Below are 19092 nucleotides of genomic sequence, written 5' to 3' on the forward strand. Positions count from 1 at the left end.
TCAGGTATTTCATTTCTGATGGCTGGCTGTGACTCTCCTGATTCGATCCCTTTCCCTAGTCAGCTCTGCTCCCTCCTTTGTTAGGCAGTGGGTACTACACGAAGCATTAGAGTGCTGAAATCACACACTGCTCTTTTCAAGCAGAAACATTTCATTCTTCCCTCCACCTCAGAGGTTGCATTTCTGTTGCCATGGTTCCTTGTGGGTTGTTCAGCTTCACTGAAGCAGGGGCAAGGTGTAGAATGCCAAGGCTGAAGCATCCTTTCTGGCTTCCTAATGGAAAGCCTTCTGCCACATCAGCAACACCCAAGTCAACAAAACTCCCTCCTAATAAAAAGAGGCAGACAGCAGGCCAGGCCCAGGTCCCACTCTCTCCCAGGATGCACCTGCTCTTCCTGGCTGTGGATCACCATCAGATGAGCACCCATGCTGGAGCACTTCTCCTCACTCTCACTCCAAGATGCTGAGTCATTCGAAGTGAAGTAGCAGTGGAATCTAAATGGCTTCCAGTGCTTTGGGCAACAGCTCCAGACTTTGTCTTTGGTGGAAGAAGGAAATGTAAGTGCAATGTCAAAGAGTCATTTTAAAATCTGCTTGATGTGGAGACAACAACAACCTGGGGCTCCAGCCTTCTTCGGATACAACAAGGATCCCCTACTCCCAGGCAGATGCCTGGCAACCCAAGCCTAAATCTATGAATACCAATTTCATGGCCCCATTGTCCTACTTGGGTGCTGTCAGGAAAACAGAGTGTAAGGATACTCAGACCCTAAGGACATAATGACAAACAATCTGGGTCTTCAAGGAATAGAACTCATCATATCAAGAACCAGAAAGTTTTCATTTTACGTAAATATACACATATTTATACATGAAAACAATAGATCCCATTAACCAAGGCAGCAATATTTCAGAGTTAGCAGACAGATATTTTTAGTGATGATAAAAGTGGTAATCAATATATTATAACAAGCAAGATAACAAAACTATAGGTTTATCTAAAAAATTTAAAATGCCCATGATTTATGTTACAAGAAGAAAACAAAAACATTTTGAAACGTTTTAAAAATATGTAAATCATAAACAAAAAAAGATGTAAAGAGCTGAATGAAAATTTTTATCTGAAAATATATTTGAAGTATTCCAGGGTATTAATTGTATCCTGAAAGCAACAGAAATATCAGAGAACCCTCAAGGGCGGAAAAACTGAAATTAAACAGAAAAATAAAGTCTCACGTTAAAACTCTAAATGTGTACAGATGAATGAAGTCCCCATAGAAATTCCAAGACCTTTCATGAGATAGATGAGCAAAACAATTTCAAAAATCATATAAAAGTGCAAAAAAACGCTGGATAGCCAGAGCAATCCTGAAGGAAAAAGAATGATGTTGGAGGTATCACCAGACCTGACTTCAGGCTACACTATAGAGCATGGTACCACAACAAAAGGAGACACATTGATCAATAAACACAAAAGAGAACCACAAACATGAACACACACAGCTATAGCCACAGGACTTTTCACTAGAAATACATATCAGAGAAAGATAAGTTCTTCAACAAACTGTGCTGTGAAACCTAGGTACCGATGTGCAGAAGAATGAAGCTAGATTCATAGCCATTCTGTGTAAAAATTGACTTCAAAATAGACCCTAAATGAATTAAACACCTTACTGTGAGGCCTGGGACCCTGAAATTGTTACAGGAAAAAAATAACGACACAGATCAAGATGTGGGCATAGGCAAAGACTCCCTGATAGGACTGCAGGCTTCTTCACAGCAAAGGATCCAGTGAGTGAAGAGAGAGAGATCTGCTGAGAAAGGCAGGAACCCCAGACAAGCTCAAATGGTCTAGGGAAACATGTGTTTCCCAAAAGGTCTGTTGTCAAAGACAGTAAACAAACTACCTATTTAGGGCCAGATGGTGTATTCCAAAGATATCTCAGTCACAGATGTCAAAGACAGTCGAGAGTCTTTGCTTACTCGGGGCCAAAGTGATGGATAGCGTTAAGCACTTCCCTTTCTTTCCTAAATCTAAGTAATACATGTTCATCAGTCCACCTTCCAGTTAGTTTACTAGAAAAACAAATTTTCTATTCAAATCTTGAGTAAATTATACTTTGTAGACACTGTAACTGAGAATGCAACAAGGTCATCTCTCTCTCACACACACACACAAACACACACACACACACACACACACACACACACTTGTGAAAACACTTCAGGGACTTCAAAAATGCCTAAGTGTTTAAGAGTGTGTACTGCTCTCACAGAGGACTTGAGTTCAGTTCCCAGCATCCAGAGCCTGTGACTCACAACCACATATAAGTCCAGTTCCAGGGATCTGACTCCCTCCTCAGCCTCTGCAGGCACTGCACTCTCATACACCAACCCACACACAGGCACATGAATATATACGTATACTAATTAAAAATGAAATCTTAAACACACACTATTGAACATGACTCTGTGGAGACACTCACATTCACGCCATTAGATTTCCTGTATTTTTTCTGGAGCTCCTTTCTGTTTCTATTAAAATTCTGCTCAGCCTAGTATTGCTTCTCCTCCTTGAAATTCTTCTTTGTTGACACTAGGGGGCACACATCCCAATTATGTCTGATTGGAGACTTATAAAAATGACTCCACAGGCAGCTGGTACAGAGTGTGTGGTATGAAGTCATGTCTCCATAGTGCTCATTGCTGATGGAGCTACCTGAGAATCGTGTTGGAAATGCTGATTTTAGGCACATTAAGTTTTACCTTTCGAGAGTGAATGCTGTTTTGTACACTCCAGGTCAGTGTAATTCAGTTCTTTCGTAATTGCTTTTTCATCAGGAAGCTGAGTATGTTGTTTAAACAAAGCTGTAAAACAGAATAAAACAATTCATTTTTCTGGTAGTGCTAAAATTTTTTTTTACTTTTCCTTCTTTTTTTTTTTTTTTTTTTTTTTTTTTTTGGTTTTTTCGAGACAGGGTTTCTCTGTGTAGCTTTGCACCTTTCCTGGAGCTCACTTGGCAGCCCAGGCTGGCCTCGAACTCACAGAGATCCGCCTGGCTCTGCCTCCCGAGTGCTGGGATTAAAGGCGTGCGCCACCACGCCCGGCTTTTACTTTTCCTTCTTACATTCTTTGTAGAAACAAAACCTTTAAATGTCCAGTTACCTGAGTCATTAGAGTCTGCCTGGGACAGATTCCCCATCACTCCAGTGTGGAGGCTATGGTCCTAAAACTTGGGTATTAGAATGAGGAAGAATGGAAGTCTCAGGTCATCCTTAACTACACAAGTTACTATACTTGGTTGGTTGTTTTAGTTAGCTAGTTAGTTTAGTTTAGTTGGCTAGTTACTTAACTTAGTTGGTAACTTAGTTATTGGATAGTTTATAGGTTAGATAGATAGATAGATAGATACATAGATACATAGATACATAGTTATTTAGTTAGTTCATAACTAGCATGGGCAACATGAGACCTTACCAAAAAGAGAGATTTTTTTTTTAATCCCTCACAGCCAGTATTACCCTGCTCCTAGTAATTTATGACCACCCATATTTTAAGGAAGAGCTGGAAAGACAGGACAGATCCATGACCCTGGAGTCTCTTCAGCATTTCATGGAGGACACACTGAAGACTACATCCTAGGTGATAAGCTCTATTAAGTATGTGAGCACCCCAGGAATAGTGGGGGAGAAATGAGCTAATCCAGAGAAGTACCAGGTTACCCGAGCACAGAAGTTATAAAAGCGGGATACTGATCAAAAGGACTTTGTTTTCCTCCTCTTCTTTTCTGTATCTCCCTCCACCCCAGCTAGCTCTGACTTCTCAGGGTCCACACATTTTCAAGGAGTTCCTAAATTAAAACTAACTCACCATTCTGCTAGAAATTGAATTTTCTTTCTTCTCTAATGAGTCACTTTCCTTCCCTGTGTTTAATTCTCCCAGGGGCATACTTACTGATCAGAGAAACTGAAAATAACATTTTCAATAGCAGTAAAAGTATTATGAATGAGGTGAGGAGCAACTTGGAGAATCTGTGACAACTTTCATGACACATGGTCTTCTTTTGAGAAGCTGAAAGACAAACCAAATTCATGTCTTGAGCGCTGTTCCTATTTCCTCTTCTTTCTCCTATTCTACTCTTTTTGTGCATGATAATCACTAATAACATGATGTTTGAAATAATGGGAAAATGCAAACAGGAAATATCAGTTTAATTATGGAAACATTACAATATGTACAAAATCACTCATTCCTGACACTGAGAATGACTGTTGTCAGTATTTTGGTATGTATCTTTCCAACAAGTTTATAGCTTTGACATATAAATATATATTTTCCACAATTGGAACATCATAAACAGTAATTTGTGACCATCATTTTCTTTGACATTATATAACCACTTTTTTAGTTTATCATTTTTTTGGTTTTTTTTTTTTTGAGACAGTGTCTTGGTATGTACACCAGGCAGATTTTGAATGCATTATGTAGTCCAAGCTGACCTCAAACTCACAACAACACCACTGCCTCTAACTCCTGAGTTTTGTGACAACAGGCTTGTGCCAGCATATCTAGATGAACATTATTCTATATTATCATTTCTTCTTTATCGGTTTTATTATGGTTGCATAGTATTTATTATATACTTTTAAAGACTTCCAGCTTGCTTCCAACTTCAAATATGCAATAGTCAAGAAGTCACATTGCATGATACAGTCACCATGTTTTTAGTCACCACTTCTAAAAGAGTTACAATACTTCACAACCATGGGTGAGGTCCTGGGTTTTGTCCCATCATGGGAGGAAGAAAGTGAAGAAGATACTCAACAACAGGATGCCAACAGACTATGATGACATGTCAATAGATGGAGGGGGAAATCAGTATGCCATGGTTTAACTTTGAAACAATTGGTTACACATATTTATGTGTGTTTATATGTAGAAAAGATACAATAACACGTATGGTGGGATTTTCTCTAGATGGTAAAAGACAACACCTTCCTTCTCCATTGTACAATCCCACAACTTTTCACATCTGTTTGCAGGTAACACATTTGTTTGAGACTCCAGTGACCCAGAGGCATGGCCAGTGGCGAACATCATCTTTGTCCTTTATATCATCACTCACTAGGAACATCATAAAAAATGCTTTCTTACCTGGAGGAGAGTCTGCATCCATGTCTGAGGAATCAAGTTTATTCATGAGGTTCTTGTTAATAAAAATGTTTTCTGAAAACGTGTTGAGAAGAAATCTTTCCCTGCCCTCAGAAGATGTGTGTCATACCTTCTTTAAAATAGATCCTGAACAAGAACAAACAAATTATCTCAATACCAGTTAGAGATGAGAGGAAAAAACAGACAGCTGCCCTGAGCGTGAACCATGAGGTGCAGTCCTCTGACCTGCAAAGGGAGAATCACAGGTGGAGAACACACCCAGGATCATTATACAATCAGAGAAATACCAAGAATGCAATGGGGGAGAGAAGAAAACAGGAAGAAATGGAAAAGAGGAACCAGGCCATTAGAGAAGTCAAACTCCTCACAGAGTTGAGATTCTGACACTCGGTCTGAGCTGACCTCTACAATAAAGCCTCCATTTCCGTCTTGTGCTGTGACTCCTACTCCTTCCCAGTTCCTGTAGAGCTGCCTCCTGACCTCCCTGAGGCTTTAACACCACAATCAAGTCGCCCCATGCACAGAAGCATTCTTAAACACAAAGACACCTAGTATACACCCTAGACTGTCCCACCTCATGGAGACAGTGTCTTCGCCCTCCTCAGTCTGTGGAACCCACACCATCTCTATCTGAGGCATGGTTACTCCCCTTAACCTGCCTGCGTTCTGACAGCCCAGTTCTTCCACACCCCAGCAAGGACTTCCTCGTTCTCTTGAAAGTCACTGAGTTCCTTCCACTCCCACACTCTGTACCTTGCCTGATTCCTGAAACCCATGCTTTGTTTACCCTCTGTGAGGAACTTCCCCTCAGTCTGCTGAGTCTCCTGACCCCAACCTGACTTGCAGCTAACACTGCACTGGGGCCCAACCTCACCTCCTCAAGTGCTGAGGTGTCACACCAGGCTGTCCTTGAGGACCCTCTGCTCACTCACTCATTCAGGGTTCTGACACCCACAAGAAGGGGCCTTAAGCATGGATGCCTTCTCACCCTGCTTGAGCTCAGAGGTTCTGCACCTGCCTACTCTCAGACACAGCTGACCTTGTCACCTCTCAGGCTCTGAAGTCTCACATCAGGCTGCTGCTTGTGGACTCACTCCCCATTCAGGACACATTTCCTCTCACTGCTCTCACTGCTCAGGCTCCATTTCTGCTGTCAAGCCAGCCCTCTGCACAGACAGATCATGGTTCCCCACACACCACCCTACCATGGAGGCCTACCCTGCCTTGTCCTGTATAATACTTTACTCAAAATTATATTATTTAATAAGTAAAATGAAAAATAGTGTTTTTAAAGTATAAAAGAGAACAAGAGAATTAGTCGTTCTCTATATGTGGTTCAAGGACCCAACGATTCATGCATACATATCCTCCCATATGTAACCACTTATCCCAGGAGATCTATCATTCAAACTCAGTTTACAAAATTGAGTTCCAAAGTTACCTCTCTCTCCCTTGGGAAAAAAACCACAATGTGCATGAACTATACTTTCTCATCAACAATTTCAGGGCCTAACTGGCTTACAACACCAAACACTTATTTCTCAATCACATTTTATTTGTGCTTAGGGTTTTCCTAAGGCTAATTCTGTTTGGATCCTCAATGCATTTCCTCATTCTGGAGTCAAGAAAACAAAGTAGTTAAGCATGAAATATACTCCTCTATTCTAATGTGGTGTTCAGGGCTAGTGATATGGCTCAGCAGGTATAGGTGTTTGCTACCATCCCTGACCACCCAAGTTCAATCCCTGAATATGGTAAGAGAAAACCATCCCCTACATGTTGTCCTAACATCCATGTCCATCTCCACACACACACACACACACACACACACACACATACACATAATGTAGTGGATATTAAAAAGTCACACTTATAATACTGGTCAATGGCCGTCACTTGCACAAACCTACAAATGAGGCAGAAAGACACACAACCACCAATGTAGGTCCCACAGGAAAATGTGTCAAGAGCATTAAAGTTTAATCCTTCCACAGAGAATTATGCAAACATACTGTATAGTTGTGCAAACTACTTCCAGTCACCTTACATTATCTAGCTAAAGGATGCTAATAGCATCCTCAAAAATGTGGTGTAAACAGCAAAACAAACAATTAGCAAGATGGAGAGATAGCTTACAGGATAGGAAAAAAACTTTCCCAACAGAACTCATGAACTGAGCAGAGAATTCTCAAAGCAATAAATACAGATGGCCAATTGGTAGCTAAAAATGTGTTCAAATACTCAGCCATAAAGGAAATAAAAATTTAAACAGTTTTGAGATTCTGTTTTGTACCAGTCAAAATGAAGTAGAAACATAAGAATCTCTGAAAGAATATTGGGCTTATAACCAAAGGATGATCAATCATCTCACAAGGACAATTGTAAGACTATGTTCATAGTAGTGTTATTTGTAAGAGCCAGAACCTGGAAACAGTGTTGAGACTGGGTTTTTCCCATGATAGGATTTGGTATGACTTAGGCTTGTGCATTCTTTAACAACCACTGTGAGTCCTATATTCAGGTGTCCTGCTCTGTCCAAAAGACACTGTTTCCTTAGAGTCATCCATCACATTTGGCTCTTAAACTTTCTGTTCCTCCTCCACAATGTTCCCTGAGCTCTGTATGGAAGGGAGTGTTGGTATATATGTCTGTAGGTAGAAGTTTTCCTGTGTCCATCCCGGTCTGCAGCCCCTCAGACCCAAGTAAACACACAGAGGCTTATATTGATTAAAACTGCTCAGCCATTAGTTCAGGCCTGCCACTGACTAGCTCATAGCATTTAAACTCAGCCGATTTCTGTTAATCTATATGTTGGCCTATGTTCCATGGCTTTACCTGTGTGCCATTACATGCTGTTCCCTGGATGGCAGGCTGGCGTCTCCTAACTCAGCCTTCCTCTTCCCAGAATTCTCCTTGTCTGCTTATCTCACCTATACTTCCTACCTGGCTACTGGCCAATCAGCGTTTTATTAAACCAGTGTACAAAAGCATTATCCCACAGCATTATTCCTTTCTATTTAATTAAAAAGAAAGTTCTAACTTTAACTTAAAATATATATATATATATATAACAGTTATCAAGCAAGAATTACAGTTACAATATCTAGTTTATTTATATTTGGGAAATTCAAAGGAAATATTCTACTTATCTGCTGCCTACCTGGCTGATTCCCTGACCCTGAACAGCCCTCACAGTCACTTTCTGTGGTTAGCCAGAGGCCTTTGCTCAGGTCCCATTCTGTTCCTCTTCCCAGCTGGGCCCCGTAATCCATGTCACTGTCTGTCTGCCTTTGATTGCTTAGCATTCATGCAGAGGATGAGCATGACTGAAATCAGAGTGCTGAAGGCAGTTAGGTCGTTGTCTAGAGAAACTGTGATCATTTCTACTTTCTGCCCTTTGTCTGTCCCTGTCCAGCACTGTTCCTGTCCTGAGATGCTGACTGACTGGAGAGCCAGTAGGCCAGCACAGGCACAGCTGAAAGCATTTCTCCTCCATTTCTTCTGACTTAATTTACCAGTAGGGTGGAACACTGGAGGACCTGATGCTTTGACTTTGCAATTCTTCACGTTCATAGGTGTCAATCCAGAGCACAGAGAGAGTCTGTCAAGGAGAAACGTTGAATTCACCGTTGTCTTTAATTCACCATGTGGACACCGCAATTTTGATTTTCTCATTCTGCTTAGCCAGGGTGAGGTTCCTGCCAGGGCACTGCTGTGTGCAAACTCTTTCTGTGTGACAGACAGGGATTTCTTGGCATCTTTAGCACTGATGGATGGGACAGCACAGGGAGCCATTGTCCCCTCCCCCATCACTCTGCTGCTCCAAGGCCAGTCATTAATAAGCCAAAGGAGGCTGTGATGGCCCTGCAGCTGCCTCGGACCTCTTCTCAGCACAGTGAGACACTGTACACAGGGCACCGGCCTGGTGCCCTGGAAGGTTCCAGTGAAGTCAAGAAAATGTACAGAGTAACTAATCTTGTACATGACCGTTTTTATGGAGGCTTAAGGATGGTGGCAAGGAAGCAGGAAGGCAAACTTCCCATGCCCTACAAGAGATTGTAAACCTTGGGAACTCGTTTGTTCCTTCATAATAACTCATCTCATTTTTAAATTGGAGATAATAGGATTTTGTACCCAGAATTTACTATATTGTTAATACTTTTCTGAAATACAGGGTAACCACTAGTACGCAGGAGGAACAGCAGTTTGCACCACGTGGATTCTGACAGCAAAGTGTGCTGGGTGCAGCATTTCCAGTGAGCCTGGGAAGCTTTGTCCATTAGCTTCCCTGTGGTTAAATAGAGCTGCTGGTGCAGAGTGGCTTGCCTTGATCTGTTCAGTGACTTCTGCTCGTCACCGGAAGAGAAGACAGACATATTTTTATAATATAAGCATACTTTTTTTGTACATTGTGTTCATTCTTGAACAAACTGAGCTCACTGTTGGCTTGTAGTTATTAAAAAGAAAGTATTGATTTTGATTCAATAAATGTTTTCCTTTAGTCCTGAAAAAAATTATAATGTGGTTACATTCTATTTTTCAAGTGAATGATTACAATGAATACAGGTAGAAACATGTCTCCCATTTCCCTTTTGTGCTTAAACAAAGTCATCCCAAGAACCCACATGCATTCACCTCTAAGTAACTTGTTATAGATTAACAGAGTGTAAGCAATCGGGGTGTTTTTCTCAACCAGTTCTTTTGCTGGCAGGCTGCATTTGGCAGTTACAAAGAAAGGACCAATCATTTTATTACTTATCTAAAGAGGGAATCTTAAAAGAAATCTTAGAAGAATCACAAATCTAAACTTTTATATTTGAAAAACCATCAGTCATCTCTACTTTAAATCTCAGGGTGCATACCCATTCAGCAACAGGTTTATGGTTTTTTGTTTTATACCAGGAAACTGAGGGCAGAAATGGGCACAAGGAATTAATCATCACCTTTGTTAACCAAGCAATCCTAGCAAGAAAGGCACAGCAGCTGGTAATAATTGGACTGCTTTATTTTTGTTCCCTGAGTTTAACGAGTCCCTCACTCAATTATGTGTCTTTCTGAACTTTAGATTGCTTTCCTAGGGTTATCCTCCTCAAAGCTATTCATAGAAACATCTCAATCTAACCTTAAATTATTTTTTAAGGCTTTGTTTCAGCTATGATGCACTCTGAAATTTATGAACATATCTCCCAACATTAAGATTAGAAGAATTTAAGCTAGCTGGGCTTTTGGGACTCAATTGTTTTTCTTTTCTTTTTTTTTTAAGACATTCTATTTTTATTTATTTATTTTTATTTTTATTTTCATTTTTATTTTATTTTATTTTATTTTATTTTATTTTTTGGTTTTTCGAGACAGGATTTCTCTGTGAAGCTTTGCGCCTTTCCTGGGACTCACTTTTTAGCCCATGCTGGCCTCGAACTCACAGACATCCACCTGGCTCTGCCTCCTGAATGCTGGGATTAAAGGTGTGCGTCACCACCCCCCAATTGTTTTTCTTAATCATTAACCTAAGCCACAGTCTTTATGGCTCCTCAGCAGAAACTCATGTGTTCTAGCTGTATGAAACTTCCTTGTTTTGTTTTTTATCCTCTGCAGCCTCTGCTTTATCAGAGGCAGTTATCCTCTGCAGCCTCTGCTTTATCAGAGGCAGGGGCAACATTTTATCCCACCTTTACCTATGTTAATTTTTCCACTAAACTAACCTCTATCATAACTCCTTACTATATTTGTTAAAAACCGCTCAATCATCAAAATCTTATTTAAACTAATATTATTATCGTATAAAATCATTGCTTAGGAGGAAATCATCTTCATAATACCTCACAGGTAAAACTTGACTCTCTGAGTAAAACTGTCCAGTAGAACGGGATATTACCAAGAGATGATCACACTGCATTAAGGGCAGTGAAGACTCCCCAGGCCCATTCACACCATGCCAGACACCAGAGGAAGACGGCAGCAGCAAACGTGGAAATGCACAGCAGTAGCAAGAGATGTTCTGGGGCTGAGGTTCTCAGGGCTATGCCTATCCGAGATTCACCCATGAGGGTTGTGATTGCTGGTGAGTCGGCTTCCTGGACCTTAACTGTCACCTGCTGCTCCTCTGACATGGCCACGGGCACACATGCATGCAGAACACACACACACACACACACACAGAGAGAGAGAGAGAGAGAGAGAGAGAGAGAGAGAGAGAGAGAGAGAGAGAGAGAGAGAGTTCATGTTTCTAGGTTTTATCCTGCTTTTATATCCAAACATCCTGAAAACCAAGGGTTCACACTATTACCCCATTTTAATGTAATGCCACCACGGGTCTCAATTCTTTTCCAAATTTCAGCATTTCTACCTACTTCTGTGAGTGAAAACTCTGTGTTCATTATCTCTATGGAAAGCTCTCAAGTGACAATCTCTTGGATGCTGCCCATCACCCTCCCACGTCCTCCACTAAGCTGCCTGTCTCTCCAGGATGGGCTCCAGCCCTCAGGTCAAGCCTGTGTCCCCTGAACTGATGCCTTCCTCCCTTTAGCTGGATGTTCAGGACCAGACACCTCGATGAAGTTCTCACATCAAGAGAGAGGAAGCCTCTTCACCAGGCTTGTGCTCTGACTCCTGGTGCTAATCCCTGAGGAGTCTCCACTTACCCCCTGAGGCTTTAGCACTCCACCAATGCCACCTCCATGTGCAGAAGCCCTCATCCCCCTGGAAGGTACTGAGTATCTATCCCACCAGGTATTCAGCATCCTTACCTTGCCAGTCTCTGAAACCCATACCAGCTCTGCCTTCTGCACAGACACTCTCCTCGGCCTCTTTGACCACTGCACCCAATGCCAGGACATCCACAACCAGGCAAGGATGCTCTCCTTACCCTACTAAACACTAAGGTCCCATGTTGAAGTCCACCACAGAGACACTCTTTACCCATGCCTGGTCTGCCCTCTGCAAGGAAGATCCTTTCAAACTCTATATCTCTGAATTCAACCCAGTATGGAGCCAAAATTATGCACGTGTGCCTTTTCACCACAGATACTTCCCTCACCCTGCATGGGTATCCTCCTCACCCTGCATGGGTACTCTCCTCATTCTACATTGGTGAACTCTTCACCATAAACAGGTGAACTCCTCACCATGGTAGCGTACCTGTGCCCTCCTCACTCAGCACAGGGGCCCTACTTACTATGCACAGGTGTATGGTGATATTTTATTTGTACTGAAATGTGATTTTATTTGTGTATTAACAAATAAAGATGCCTGTAGATCAGAGCTAAAAGCAAGCCATTTAGCAGAAGAATGGCGGTGGTGGCATATGCCCTTAATCCGATCACATGGCAGGCAGAGTCTCTGTGTGTTCAAGGACACAGCCAAGCGGGAACCTTTAATCTCAGTAGGAACCATAGAGACTGGAGTTCTGTATAGACAGGCAGTGATGAAGAAATCATGTGGTTGGTTATAGAGCCAATGAGAAGGTAGAATAGAAAGGCAATAAAAAGACAAGTCACACAGGAGAAGGTCTCTCTCTCTCTCTGAGGAGAAGGATGGCAGTGACTGGTAAGCTAAAGGCTAATGGCTAGTGCTCTGATCTCCTGGGCTTTTAACTCAGTATTTGGCTCTGTAGTTCTCATTTAATAAGGCCATTTAGAATTTCGTCTACACATGTGCCCTCTTCACTAAGCACAGGTGCCCCCCACAAACCTTTCCAAATGCCCAGCTCCTCCATCAGGACCATCATCTCACTATTTGCAGTTCTGACTCCCCACAGTAAGAGACCTAATGAGTTCATATTCTCCTCACCATGCTGGAGCACAGACTCCCTACAAGTGACCATTCCATAGCATAGCTGCCCTCCTCACCTCTCAGGATCTGAGGTCTCACACCAGACTGCTGCTTGGAGACTCTCTCCTGAATCCAGACACTTTCTCACCAGCATGCTGACATTCCCTCACTGCTTGGGCTCCAGTTCTGCTGTTAAGCCAGCTCTCAGCATGGTCACCCAGACCCTGGACCAGACCATTACTGCCCCACACCTGACCCTTCCACAGACACCTGCCTTGACCTCCCTACACCATTCTTTATTTAGTAAGTTACTAAGTAACTGAGGTGCTACAAGGAAAGAAACCAGATATGACAGAATTAAAGTCCTCTATAATTATTGAACCTATTGAGTATTTCCATGGTGATAAATATGCCTAAACACCACCTCCGTCCAATCACAGATGCTCAGGTGTTTTCCCCTCTCAGCAAAATATATTTCTAAAGTTATCATATCTCAATACACTAAAGTACATCATACATACTATTTAAGTAGCTTGCAACAACAGATTTCTCATTTGTGTATGTCCTAAGGGTCTATGGGTCACTGAAATGCTGTTCACCTTCTTTACACATTTATTATTTGAAAGCCAGGATCATAGAGAATCATAGCTTCTAGTAAGTAGACTGTGTAGTAGCCTCCCATATTTAGACAATCAGATTCATTCTTATTCTATGGGCCAGTGAATATGACCAGATCAAACCAGCCAATTGGGGTTGAAAGTATACTCTATATAAAGGAAGATTGGTCAAAGGCATTGAAACAGTCCGTTAAAAGAGGGGTATGAAAGCACTGGGACCAGCATAACATCTACACCTAGCCCCTTTCCTGCTATCTCTGGAGATGTCTTGATATTGAGTTTCAAAATGAAACATTAGTCCCATCAGCTGAAAAAAGGTACCATTGCAACACAAGCATGAACTACTAAAACTTGCTGGAGGGATGATTCAGTGTTTAAGAGCACTGGCTGCTCTTCCAAAGGTCCTGAGTTCAATTCCCAGCAACCACAGGGTAGCTCACAACTATCTATAGTGGGATCTGATGCCCTCTTCAGGCATGAACTCATACATGCAGATAGAGCACTTATATGTATCTCATACTTATCCCTGATATCGACGGAAACTAGTGTCACATGGGTTGAGTGTTGGGTGTCTGTCATGTACAACATGGGGTCTGTCAGGAAGCAGTGGAGGAGTGCCTGGCATGGTGATGGTGCACATTCTCCTGTTCACCTACATCTGCAGTCATATCATTTTACACCTGACCTGTCCAAGAAAGACTTTCTCTGGACTTCGAACCAGGTCATGAGAGGTGACCTCTCTAAGTCTTTGGAATCCCTAGAGCTATTAGGAAATCTATTTTACCATGGTAGGTCATGAAGCCTTATGCTGTTCTGTTCTTTCATAGTTCATGTTAACAAGATGATTCATGGTGGGAGATCATCATTTCAGAAACATTGACCATGTGATTAAAGTGTTAAGCCTTTGAGTCATGAGAACTCACCCTGGAAGGGAAGTGATACTAAAGACTGAGTTCACTCTATCAAAAACTCACACCTATATAATGAACCCTGGTAAATCTCTGAACATCAGAGCTCAGATGAGTGCCCCCTGGTTAGCCTATTCTGTATACTGCCACTCATTAACATTCTGGGAAGGAGATGCATCCATGGGGTCCATGGAAGTTCCCTTCATGGAAACCTCTGACTTCACCTGATATGTCCCTTACTTTAGTTCTGCTTTGTACCTGTCTACATTTAAAAAAAAAACTATAATTCTATAGTGCAGAATCATTAGTTCAGTCATCCTTGTAACTCGTAAATCTGCAGACATAATGGGATCCTGGAACTCTGTAGACAGATGGCTTGAAGTAATGACATCATGGAGAACTCCTGAACTTGAAGCCCGAGTCTGAAATGAGGAATGTATTTGGAGGAATGGCCTGAACTTGTAGAAAATTTAATTAGCAAATAAAATATTTTTGGCTATGGCTTACCAGAACAGCCATAAGAAACATTGTGGAGATGGCTGAGGAAATACAAGGAATATAATGTACCATACCAGAAAAGAGTTGTGAAATTTTCTAAGAGTGATAGTGGTATTGTTTTCTTGTGCACTGCCAATTTCAGATATATATTAAAATATTGCCTGAAGTGTTATGTATCAACCTAACTCTCAAGTGCCCTATCAAGTAACATGTATATATATGCATACACAAATATATATCTATATCAAGTTATCAAAATGTCAACAATTGATGATACCATCCAATTAACTTTTGTTTCAAAATACTCTTAGGAAGAAGTTGAAAGGGCCTCCAAATTGTTAAGCAGCATGCAGGCTCCATGGGACATGTGGCTCTCCTCAATATCCATCCACAGGACACAGGCTGTCCCTAATGCGGCAGGCACAGGGTGGGACACCAAGAACAACAGGCGGTGCCAGTAGAAGGTTGGCTATCATCTTCTTAGACTTGCTCTGAGGAAGGTCACCCAGCCAGGATCAGCCACCATTAGAGGCCCACATCAGCCTCACGGCACTCACAGCACCTGACACACTAGCCATGGGGATCAAGATCCTGAAAGGTTCCTGGTAGTGCAGGTATTGGGGGACACGAGAAAATGCTGATGGAAGGGCGAAAACTGCCAGAGAAAATGTGAGTAAGCACTGAGGATCAAAGTAACAATAGGTACCAATGTCACCCTGTCTGTCTGAATTTGCTAAAGAAGATCTTAAATGTTCTACACCACACACACACACACACACACACACACCAAAAAAATAAAAAAAAAAAAACAGACAACAATGTTAGGTAATAGAGGGTGTTGCTAACCTGATGGTGGTAGCCTTTGTCCAATACAATCCACACAAACTCAAGACAGTGTAATGTAAAGAACATGACTTATTTGTCAATTATACATCATTAATCTAAAGACAGAAGAATAAGGAGAGAGAAATTGATAGAGGGTCCACACCATACAATTCTATCATCAAATAAGACTTTAGGAATCTAAGAATGGACAGAGAAGCTAGTGTGCTTCTACATATACAAAAAGGGATCCTGTTGAGTCTCGAGTCTCTGGTATATGGGAAATTCTCATTATATAAAGAGTTAAGAATGAATAAATAAGTACATATGTCAACCAGTACTATCATATGGATAACTGTTGGCTACCTACCTAAATTTCTATGGTCATCTCTTCTACAATAAGATCTTTGCAGGTATCTGTGTAATGCTGGATAAAAATGCATTCCATGTTTATGGAAAAAGTTTGATTCAGAAATATATTTTCTTGATCTGACAAACTGAATTCTCTTTACCACTGCAAGGGATGTCATTTCAGCCCCAACCAGAAGATAGATGACGAATTTCAACACATTCTTCATTGTCCTTGTTGTTGTTGGGCTCGCCTTGGTGCCAGAACCTGGAAGGGAGGAAAGAGCATCAGGGTGTTTCCCACAGTGATGCTGGGAAAGAGAAAACAAGAGTAAGCAAGCCTGAGGATGCGGTGGGAATTTGTGGAAAGCAGATTCAGGTGTGTACAAAACAACCGTTCTCCACCACCCATGTCTGACATGTTCCTGGAAACAGGGACACTGCACTCAATATTCTCTAGCTTGTTACTCGACTGCTCTCCCAGAACACATCCCAGAGGCTACTTCATTCTACTTCATACCTAGGACTTGGTACCCACAGACTGTCATTCCATGTGCTTCCTTACATGATGAAAAGTCTCTCCTTACTCTTGTGTTTTATGAAGGTTTTTTTCATATTACAATAATTTTATTTTAGAGACTGAAAAGATGTTTAAAATATCTAGGTAAGCTATTTATTTCTAATATCTAGGACAAGTAATTTAACATCCTAGATTCCTACTTTTCTTATCTGAAGACTGAGAACGAGAATAACATCACTACCTATATCTCACAACAGAAATCAGGATAGAATATGGGAACATACTATAATATTAGAGTTTTTAAATAATTACATAAAATCAACACATAACAATATCACAATGCGGGCTTTTGATTTATGAGAAATAATCAGTTATGACCTTTACATTAATTTTTATTATAATGCTATAAATGAGAGCTGGAGAGAGGAATCAGAAGTTAAAAGTGCTTGTGCTTTTGCAGAAAATGGGAGAGTTCTGTTCCCAATGCATGTATTGGCACAGTCACACCAACTGTGACCTCAGCTCTGGGGAATCCAACAACCTCTCATGAGTTCCATGGGCACCTACATACACATGGCACACCCTCAAGAGAGACACAGATATACACACAAATAAAAATAAATTACATCCTATTGTTAAATATAGAGAGAAACTGAAAGCATGATGAAACCCACCATGGTGTAGCACCTTGGTTGGGTGCCCTGGGTACTTATCATGCTACACTCTTCAAACCCAATTTCCTCATCTCTCCTAGAGTATCAGTGACATGTGTCACACAGGACTCCTTGATGAGGAAATGGGGATAAAGTAACTCCATCCCCAGCACTCACACCAGGAATGAGCTGTTTTAGTTTCATAACCAACAGCTGGAACACCCTAAAGTCTTCTCATGCTACAGGACCCAGGACTCCTCTAGGTAACTCTGGACTCACGTGGCACTCTCATTGTATGGTGTCTGGTCAACCCATCGCCACTGTCGGTGACCTGGATCCGAAAGCCCGATATAATAAGCAGCTTGAGAATCCAGGATCTTGGTGATGAAATCCTACGAGGAAAGAAAGATACAGCATTCAGCCTGGATGGAATGCTTCTTTTTCTGTTATAGAACTTTTATAAGACCTTTTAAAAGTTATTTTAACCATACAAAATTATAGGTCCAATATGATGCACCTATGCAAATACATAATAATCAAATCCTAGTTCATTTCTCTATGCCCTTAAATAGTTCTCAAATTATAGATAAATACACAATAATTATACATTTTAGAGGTACACTGTGATACTTTTACTGATTTTTTTTCTGGTCACAATGAGATGAGAAGACAAAGAAAGGATCAAGGAATAGAAGAGCCACCCCCACCCCCAGGAGTGCCATCTTCTCTGGCTGACCAGGACACAAAGTCATCACTCAGAGGCCTGATTTCCATGACACTGGAAACAATCTCTGTCCATGATCATAAGGAATTCTCATCTCAGACTCACTCCCCTCTTTTCTTCCCCAGCACCATTCCTAAAAGTTGTGCATGAGAGAATTTAGCAGATTAAACCATTCTCCATTCATAACCTCAGATATTTCATTTCTGATGGTTGGCTGTGACTCTCCTGATTTGATCCCCTTTCCCTAGTCAGCTCTGCGCCCTCCTGTGTTAGGCAGTGGGTACTACAGGAAGCATTAGAGTGCTGAAATCACAAACTGCTCTTTCAAGCAGAAACATTTCATTCCACCCTCAGGCATTGCATTTCTGTTGCCATGGTTCCTTGTGGGTTGTTCAGCTTCACTGAACCAGGGGCAAGGTGTAGAAAGCCAGGGCTGAAGCAACCTTTCCAGCTTCCTGATGAAAAGCCTTCTGCCACATCAGCAGCACCCATGTTAACAAAACTCCCTCTTAGTAAAAAGAGGCAGAGAGCAGGCCAGGCCCAGGCCCCACTCTCTCCCAGGATGCACCTGTTCTTTCTGGCTGTGGATCACCATCAGTTGAGCGCCCATGCTGGAGCACTTCTTCTCACTCTCTCTCCAAGATGCTGAGTCATTCGAAGTGAAGTAGCAGTGGGAACTAAATGGTTTCCAATCCTTTGGGTAACAGCTCCAGACTTTGTCTTTGGGGGAATAAGTAAATGTAAGTGCAATGTCATAGAGTCATTTTAAAACCTGCATGATGTGTAGACCACATGGAACCTGGGACTCCCCACCTTCTCCAGATACAACAAGGAATCCTTGCCCCCTCACAGATACCAAGCAACCCAAGTCTACCTCTGTTGACACCAATGTCAAGGCTCCTTTGTCCTACTGGGGTGTTGTCAGGGAAAGAGAATGTAAGGGACATTCAGACACTGAGGACATAATGCCAGACTGTCTGGGTATCAAAATAACAGTTTAGTTCTTGGTATAACGAACCAGAAAATTTTTATGATTTTAAATTATATTTTACAATATTA

General features: G+C 41.6%; 2 protein-coding genes across 4 annotated transcripts in view; both read right to left on the minus strand.

Annotated features, from left to right (window-relative positions):
* The window catches only part of LOC114706470 (C-type lectin domain family 4 member A-like), a 31264-nt gene extending 25676 nt beyond the window's left edge, over positions 1-5588 (minus strand). For 2 of the 3 annotated variants that reach the window (XM_037204157.1, XM_037204156.1), the window contains exons 1-5: positions 5399-5588; positions 5156-5299; positions 3956-4072; positions 2767-2868; positions 387-538 (exon numbers count right to left, since the gene is read on the minus strand). In XM_037204157.1, the coding sequence (XP_037060052.1) occupies positions 387-538; positions 2767-2868; positions 3956-4072; positions 5156-5201 (417 nt within the window). In that variant the 5' untranslated portion in view covers positions 5202-5299; positions 5399-5588. The remainder of the gene's footprint in view (positions 1-386; positions 539-2766; positions 2869-3955; positions 4073-5155; positions 5300-5398) is intronic. The other variant, XM_037204158.1, reaches the window with a different exon arrangement.
* An 11817-nt stretch (positions 5589-17405) lies between these two features.
* LOC114706469 (C-type lectin domain family 4 member A-like) lies at positions 17406-18793 on the minus strand (the record flags this gene model as incomplete). Its single annotated transcript, XM_037204163.1, has 2 exons — positions 17406-17701; positions 18602-18793. Coding segments are annotated over 2 exons (309 nt in total), but the record flags the coding sequence as incomplete, so codon positions are not given.
* Positions 18794-19092: the final 299 nt, after the last annotated feature.

The sequence above is a fragment of the Peromyscus leucopus genome, chromosome 3 (genome assembly GCF_004664715.2).
Source record: "Peromyscus leucopus breed LL Stock chromosome 3, UCI_PerLeu_2.1, whole genome shotgun sequence".
Classification (NCBI taxonomy): Eukaryota; Metazoa; Chordata; class Mammalia; order Rodentia; family Cricetidae; genus Peromyscus; species Peromyscus leucopus.